Source organism: Pempheris klunzingeri, chromosome 9 (assembly GCF_042242105.1).
Source record: "Pempheris klunzingeri isolate RE-2024b chromosome 9, fPemKlu1.hap1, whole genome shotgun sequence".
Classification (NCBI taxonomy): Eukaryota; Metazoa; Chordata; class Actinopteri; order Acropomatiformes; family Pempheridae; genus Pempheris; species Pempheris klunzingeri.
In genome coordinates, this window is record NC_092020.1 from 4,722,291 (window position 1) to 4,731,016 (window position 8,726).

At 41.3% G+C, this 8,726-nt stretch overlaps 1 protein-coding gene across 1 annotated transcript; it reads left to right on the plus strand.

The window, feature by feature from the left end:
* Positions 1 to 1,094: 1,094 nt before the first annotated feature.
* Positions 1,095 to 7,663, plus strand: zc4h2 (zinc finger, C4H2 domain containing). The gene is made up of 5 exons (XM_070836479.1): positions 1,095 to 1,217; positions 1,956 to 2,127; positions 2,354 to 2,526; positions 6,406 to 6,568; positions 6,921 to 7,663. Exons 1-5 carry the CDS (start codon positions 1,165 to 1,167, stop codon positions 7,032 to 7,034), a joined length of 675 nt encoding a protein of 224 aa, XP_070692580.1. The 5' UTR covers positions 1,095 to 1,164; the 3' UTR covers positions 7,035 to 7,663.
* Positions 7,664 to 8,726: the final 1,063 nt, after the last annotated feature.

Genomic DNA, 8,726 nt, shown 5'->3' on the forward strand with positions numbered 1-8,726 from the left:
CTGTGGCCGAAACACTGCTTCAGAGAGGTGCTTGCGGCTGCCTTTTCTCTGCGGAGTCATATGAAACTGCTTGCAATACCTACAAGGATTATACAGAATGAGAATGGACCATTGTATTGTTCCCAACTTCTCTCTTGGTTAATCCAGTGGCAGCTCGGGGGCCACCATGTTTAGACAGGCAGCGTTTTTTGTATGCGACAAGTTTTTTTCCCATTAAATTGATTAGATTTTGACTGTGTGTCACTAATCTAGGACATAGACAGGATATTTGTCTCCTAAAGCTATTTATAGAGAGACACAAATCAACTGTAACACAGCAGCAACTGAGCATTCTGCATTCTGCTGGTCTAATAATCCTTTCAGTTCATGTAGTAAGCATATGTTGTTATGACAGAGTGATTTGGGGTACATGTGGTGGTGTGTTTGGTGTGTAGGCCCATTACAAACTGCTTGTATTGAGTTTGTGGCAGCTGACAGGGCCGTGGACAGGATTTTACAGGTAGTGAGGTCATACAGCCAAGGACCCCCCCCCCGACCCCACGCCGGCAGCTAATTATGAGCACACTGAAAAACAAAACTAGCAATTTGGATAAATTCAATGAGTACTTCTCTTCTATGATACTTCTACTACTTTTTTACTGAATGTGTTGTTTTAAAACAGTAGTTTTAGTTTGTAAAATACAATACACTGTTTTAGACTACACTACCTGGCGGGGGCCATTCTACATAATTAGTACTCCTACTTTTGATTATTTAAGAAAAGTTTTTCTGGTTTTGAATGCAGGACTTTTACTTACAGTATTTATTCCTTGTGGTTCTGCTACTTTTCCAGAAGTAATCTGATGTGAATCATTTCAGTAGCTAAACATAACATAACATAATATAATATAATATAATATAATATAATATAATATAATATAATATAATTTACTTTATGGGGGGAGGGGTCACTCTCTGGTGGGGGGGTTCACTCTGTGCTGCTGTTCGGTCGCACGCCGTGTGAGCCAGAGGCCACGCGCGTCCGCACACGTAGCCACGGTTTCACTTTGCGGGCGCGTGCTCCTGTGCGCGCTCACAGCAGCTATTGTGTTTGTATGAACAAGGAGACCACCGGGGCCCTCCGGGTACTGAGCTGGAGACTGAGCCACAAGGGACTGCTGCACCATGGCGGACGAACAAGAAATAATGTGCAAATTAGAAAACATCCTGGAGATACGGTAAGACTTGTGTGCGGAGATAAACTGAACGGTTGTCAGCTCTTTGACACGTAACGTTGACGTTACCGAGAAATGTTATCTTAGCTAACGTTAGCCGGCCGAGACTGACTCCCCCTGGCTTGGCTTTTGTTACTGAGCTAGCTAATATTAGCCGGTCTGCCGCGGACCCCGTCTTATAACGTTATAGGTTTTTGCTTTGCTGGTTTTAACTTGTTTCGGACAGGGTTGGCGATAAATCACCACCGATAAGACTCGGTGAAGCGGTAGCTGAAGTGCTTACTGGGATCACACATGCATCAACAGTCCAGATGTGTATCAACAAAATGCCAGATGTGCGTTGCTAATTATTTCTGTGGGTAAGCTAGCTACTTAGCCAGCAATCCTGTCGGTCTGTCGTTAACTCATTAAACACCGGCGATGTCTGTATGTCCTAATGCCATGCTTTGTTACTGCGTAACAGATGTGCAGAATACATGATTGTATCAGGATTTAATGTATTTATTTTAAGGCTGTAGTAATTAGACATTGTGCTTAACATCGATGCAGAACGTTAATTAAGATATTCGTAATTGAGCGTACATTTAAACAGTGAATCTCAGATGGACAGATAAACAGTGTGTGGTGCTTTATACCTTGTTGCTTTTGTGAGAAAAATCGTGTTTTTTTTTTGTTTTTTTTTCCATCTGCGAGGCAAATAACCTGACAGCTGGTGTCTTTTGTCTGTGCCACTGGCTGCAGGAACAAGACTGTCCAGATGCAGAAGATCAAGTCTCGTCTTAAGATTGAGTTTGAGGCTCTGGAGTCTGAGGAGAAGCATCTGAAAGAATACAAACAAGAGATGGATCTGCTTCTACAAGAGAAAATGGCACATGTGGAGGAGTTGCGGCTCATCCATGCCGATATCAATGTGGTGAGCGCCTGCTGCATTCAGAGATAAGCACAGAAATCTCAGTTCAGCTGTTCAACTTAGTAACAGCATTGAGAATAACAATGTTAGACCAACATTACATAACAAGGATATCATGAATGTAATTCCAGTGCCTGTATTATTTTCAGTATACTAGATATAAGCACAAATAGCTTATACCAAGCATATTACACATCTATCTCTGAAAAACACAATTCTGCCCCCTCAGATGGAGAGCACCATCAAGCAGTCAGAGAACGACCTGAACAAGCTGCTAGAAACAACCCGTCGTCTGCATGATGAGTACAAACCTCTGAAGGAGCATGTTGATGCCCTCAGGATGACTTTAGGTCTACACAGACTCCCAAACCTGAACGAAGAAGAAGAGAAGCTATCCCTGGAGTCAGTATACACACACACACACACACACAATACATGCATGATACATTGAACAGATGCTGCTTGATATTGTTTACAGTGTGTTTACGTCTGTGTTAGGTGTCTAGTAGAGGGTTGTACAGCCAATTATTAAAGATCAGAAAACATAAGAGATTATTACTTTTTTCTAGGAAAGTGGAAATAATACAACAGCTACCAGACAATACAAACACTCAATGGTCACTGTCACGGTTTATTTAAGTTGAGCATAGCTCGCAGACTGTTTGCAGCAACAGAGGACATTTCAGTGTGCACTGATAGTGTTACTGAAAAGAATGTGTACTGTACAAAGTCCAAAGTTAATCAGACTTCCAGGAACATAACCAATTGTTGTTGTTTTTTTGTAATTTTATCTGCAGGCCGTGAGTAAGTGTAACAACACAACACAAAATTGAACCTTGTAGTACACCACATGTAATCAGTGACACAGAATCTTGGTCCAGTCAAAAAGAAAGTCCCTTAAATCCTGATCCATTGCTACGGTCTGTTATAAAGATACTTTTATGTACTGTATCAATTACTTAACTACAACCAAGCTGTAGTAGCAGCGTTAGGTTGCAACAGCACTCAACAAAGATATAATATCTGACGGCATTTGTTTCAGCGACACTGCTGGAGCGATTTAGCAGAATCCAAACTGGAGATTTATTATTCATGTGTCAGTATAATTCAAGTCTTCCAGCAATGGAAGGTAGTTATTAAATCAGCATATATGAAGTAAAAGTTTTTTGCAAGGGTTGCAAACAAGCAACCTTAAGATATCCATACACAACCAGAAGACAGAGCGCAATCTGGTTGTTACAGAATTTAAAAATGAGGTTGAAAAATGTTCACAGCGCCACAAAACAGTCTCACATTTGACATGAATCAGTCCATAGAGAGACATTGGCTTAATGTAACTTGCTGTGAAGGACAGGGACTGTTTATAAAGAAAGTTGGGTGGGACATCGTGGATCATATGTCCCTAACTTTATCTTAGAAGGTTATGAATATTTGGCTGTCAATAGCTGAGAAGACAAGGACACTAGAGGGAAATGGGTTCACCAAGCAGTCCGTGTAAAATGAACATTTTGGACTATGCTTATTAGTAGATACATTCATTACAATAGGTTGCTTTTGTATGAATTTTTTGATTGAGGAATGCCTTCATATACTCATATACTCTCTAGTGCATTGAATAGATACTTTGTATACCTCTCCAACAGTCATGCTTTAAACAATGAATGACTTATTTAGATATTTCTATTTATTTATATAAAAAGATATATTGCTTAATTTTGACTTTTGACATTGACGTTATCATGTTAGCAGCCAGAGAGGAATATTTCTGACCATTTTAGATATAAGTGTGAACAGTACATTTCAAGCGACATATGCAAAAAGAAATTTAGCTAAATGTACAATTAAAGACTATATACTTGAATCGAGGGTAAAATTACATTAACATTTACAGTTATATGCAAAACTATTTGACGCAGCATAATGTGGATATTAATAGTAGCATCAGTCTTAGTGGACGATATGAGCAAAACTTATCCTGTTTGCAGACAGAGATCAGCACATTTCTGCTTTTAGGTTAAAATGCAATTAAAACAAAGTGGTGCAACGTTGTGCAATAATGCACAAGTAATAGCAAACATGGTTATAAATAACAGCATTAATAGTTTTACTGACAGTTGTGCTGGGTGGTAAACGGTATTTGAAGGTGGGCGTTGAAATGACAGGTGGTCGTTTGGTGGTGAAGCTTTGGATCAGATGTTCAGGTCAGATTTCTCAGATGTCAAGGACGAATGGCAGTTCAGTTGCCTTTAATCCATGTTGATTAATTGATTTTTTTTTGTGTGCAGGCAACATCGTGGAATTTGGTTATGAGGCAGTTAATTTCCTATATTGCCTTAGAAGGAATATTCTTTAAGTGAGGGATAATCTTATGGTCATCAGTGGTCTGACTTTAATATTCATTTACTGGTCTTTATGTTTGTTGAACAGGTTTTCATAGCCCCAATGTAACCTGTTGACAGTGAGGTCTTTGGATTATCTCAAGTATTTATTTTTTGGAAAAATATATTTTTCAAATGCCATTTTGATGTTTTGAACACAAATCAGTGGGATGGTATGTTTTTGTGACTTGCGTGAACTGACCCTTTAAGTGCCTTAAATTGTAGTCGTGCTAATAGCTATTAGAGGCTGGCTTTAAAAACATTTCTTTACATTTTGTTAAAAAATGTCAACACTCTGTCTGTAAATCTATTCAGAAATTCAGGTCCATCCAAATTGTCCTCCATTTGTCCAGCTACTGATGCCCGTGAGCACTGAATCCCATTTTAAGCTACAACATTTCAGGCACATGAAGGGGGGCTGACAGGTAGACTCTTGGCCACATGAACTGCAGTCTGACATCCGTCAACGGTGGATGATATTGAGATAGGGCGGTTTACTACGAAGCAAATCTGAGATGATGGTGCTAGAATATAGACATGAGGTCAGTCTCAGTGTTGGTCTCGGAGACTTCTGGATTTTATTATCCACAGACATTTTCTGTGTAGGAAACTGCAGGAGGTGCAGCTCTCTCAAGCTCCAAACACAGAACAGTGCGACTGTGACTAGTTTATTTAAGGTTTGGGGTGTTTAATGACACCGTGGATCACGTTTATGTTTCCAGGTGTACGTTGGTACGATCGCCCCTGTGGTCCCTCATTCACAGGTACAGCTGTGAAGATGCGTCACTCCTGCCCACTTTCGGAAAGTCTTTCTAACTTGAGAGTTCATTGGGAAATTTGTAATTGTGATGTTTTGTAATGGTGAATTTGATGTAATTTTCCACTTTGGTTGGTTAGGATATTTTATGTACTGCAAATTGAATTTTTTCTTCACAAATAAAGAGCTTTGGTTGCGAGGAAGTGTGCTGGGCCACTGCTGTTCTGCACGCTGACAGCATTGTTGGCAGCCTGGCTTCTCATTTCGGCTGTGAACTGTGTGGAAGCTCAGATGATGAGTTCTTTTCTGTCCAGATGGTAGCAGTCTCTCTTTTCCTTCTTGGTGGCGTGCTCCTTGATGTTCCCCGAGTTTATGAGATACTTGAAAAGTTGAGGCTCATCACTGTTGTTCTTCAGGGGTTTTTCTTAGAAGACAGAACTCATCACAGACAGAGATTCATGGTGACGTCCGGGGAGATGTTATAAATCACTTGCATGTCATGCTGCCAGTGAAGTAATTCTAGGGTAATTTTACCCAACAGTAATAGTGTCCACTGTAATTGTTTTACAAGGTGTGATGAAGCAACCTCGGACAAAATTACATCACACCTCACAGGCCTGTGGGGTGTTAGACACATTTGAAAATACTCTGTGAGTGATTTCAGCATAAAAATGAGCACTCTGCACCTCAGCAATAGCAGAAAATCCAACTGAAATAGATTAACTTCTATGAAAATAAGAATGAATCCATGTAGTCCATATTAATTAATTCAATTACTTGTATTAACTGGGATTTCTTAAATGTGAATGCTAATATGGTGATTATAGGCAAGCTCTAATGTTTGCTGGTTTGTTGGATTATGGTTATAGGAAATACAACCCATTTAATTTGTTCATGAATCCTCTGATCGCAAAAGCTATTTTGAGAGAAAACAGAGTGGTTTTTACTTTAAAAGGTACGTAAAAAGAGGATGAGCGAGATTGACTGTGGTGTTGTCCAATTTAAGTCTCCTTTGTATCTGGTTTTGCCAACTCCACATCTCTTGATACACATCGTAGATGGGATAATCTCAACTGTGATATGATTCTCAAACTCCAAATAGGAATCACAGCAAGCCAGGTTTCTCTCTTTCTTTGCTTTGAACAGTTACTTTGAGAAGCAGAAAGCAGAGTGGCAGAAGGAGCCGCATGAGCCCGCCATCCCAGAATCCCTTGCTGCCGCTGCAGCAGCAGCACAGCAGCTTCAGGTGTCCAGGAAGCAAGATGCACGCCAGACGGCCACCTTCAGACAGCAACCCCCACCTATGAAGGTACTGCTGTAACATTTTTAACTAACATTACAACAACAGAGGGTGGATGGTCCCAATACCAGAGCAGCCATTTTCAATCAAGACCTAAGTTACAGTTAATTAGGCTGCACTCAATAGTTTGTTTCTCATTAATGAAAACACAGTGGGAATTTCCATGATGTAATTTGCTCATATTTGAGCCATATATGGAGAAAATTGTAGGAAGACGAACTCAGACACCACCCCAAAGTTGAGTAAATAAAACATTAGGCTTAGTCACATACGCCCAGACTGAGATGCACACTTACTCGAAAACGCAGCAAGAACATCATAATATGAAGTGATTGCTCTAAATTTCTCCCTCTCTCTCCAGGCCTGCCTGTCCTGCCACCAGCAGATTCATCGTAATGCTCCCATCTGCCCACTGTGCAAGGCCAAGAGCCGTTCCCGCAACCCAAAGAAGCCCAAGAGAAAGCCAGATGAGTAAATCCTGCTCTACCCTCCGCTTTAGTAAGGTTTAAAGGGACCTGGCCCAATAGACTCATCTAAAATCAGCCGTTTACATCTCAGTGTATGGCTGAAATAACAGATCAGTACTTCAGGACAATTTCCACAAACAGTCCCCACTTAAACAAAATTGTCTTAGTACCTTTTTCATAGCTTGTCCACGATTGACAGAGGATCTGGTGATGTCATTCTGTTTGTTTTGATCAGTGCTTTGGATGTGTTTATATGTAACTGTACGACTTCTATAGTAGGTTTACTAGCCCCTTACCATGTAACGGCAATAATGCAAAAAGGAACTTGGTAAAATGTCCCAATAATTTTACCAATGCTCCGTTCATTTATTGCCGCACATATATTGTACTGTACTTCTTAATTTTTTTGCAATGCATGCGTGCTTCCATGGCTGTCTGTTGTGTAATTTTTGTGCCAATATAAAAATCAAATAGGTTTAATTGCGAAGCTGAATTAAACACATTGTTGTTTTAATGTTTACAGTGTTCAAGTGACCACAAACTGGAGGAAAAAAAAGGGCCAGACTCATTTGCTCTCGATAGTGTTGTGTTTAACTTTAATACAGTGATGAGAAAATAAATGGCTGTTTTGTACTAACCTTGTTAGCATGTCCTTTTTTATACTCAAAACAAAGGCTAGACATTTGTTTGTTACTTAGCAGTGTGATCATAAACACAACTCTAGCCAAGCAGGGGAACGGAGGACACCATCATCATCATATGGATCAGTGTTTACTGGCAAATGGGTGGGCTTAGCCTGTGTGTCAAAATAAAGAGGTAATATGTTTGACTCCACCACAGCACTGTATTAATGCTGTGTCCGTCTTGTCTGCAGCTATCTGTCTGAGAGAGGACAGCGAGGGCTTGCTAAATGAGTTCCAGTAGCGTTTTTGTCAGGGTAACCCCTCATTTCATCTGTTGCCAGGGCAACTACACGTTCCTTTGTCGTTGCTAAGGCAACCCCAGGTTGCTGTGACCCGCATATTTCCATCTAAGTAGTTCCTCCCAAATCCAGAGAGGGGCATCGAAGGGCTTTGGGAGATTCTGCACAAACTCCACCGAGGAGCACACCACATTACGACAGAGAAAGAATACTTTTAATCCTGAGAATGATCAATCTGCTCAGGAGAGCTGACACTAGTACTAGCTGGCAGTCGGACACATGTGGCTTGTGGTTTTAAGTCACTTACTCCAGAGCTCCAGTGCGTGCTTAGTCTGCCCTTCAGTGTTTGGAACTGCAGTTGTGTCTTCTTCCTCCTGATAAAACTTTTCAAGGCCAGAGCAGCCTGCTGCTGCTCACACACACTGCAGACAGCTGGATCATGGAGCTCCACCTCCGCAGCCTGCCACAACACACACACATGGGAAGAGGAGAAATATGGCTCTTTTTTTAAAAAAATAAACCATGGCATTTTGGTAAAACTGAGCAGCACATGAACGTCACCTAACCCGTCTCATCTCCTCCTTCAAAGTTTTGAGCCTCAGCATTGAAATGAGCTGAGGGGGGACGGACCGACACCCCAGGCTGAGGGAGGCTCGGCCTCTGTCTGGTGTTGAACGCTGTTGGAGGTCACCACACCCGCTGTGAACTCTTGAGCCGCCCCCCGCTGCAACTCGTCTCTCGGACTCGGTCCTCCTCTGCCTCCCTCCGGCTCCTCCGT

Coding starts and splice junctions, on each gene's coding strand:
- zc4h2 (XM_070836479.1), top strand. CDS start 1,165: ATGGCGGACGAACAAGAAATAATGTGCAAATTAGAAAACATCCTGGAG. Junction 1,218..1,955: donor GAAAACATCCTGGAGATACG/GTAAGACTTGTG, acceptor CACTGGCTGCAG/GAACAAGACTGTCCAGATGC. Junction 2,527..6,405: donor GAAGAGAAGCTATCCCTGGA/GTCAGTATACAC, acceptor TGCTTTGAACAG/TTACTTTGAGAAGCAGAAAG.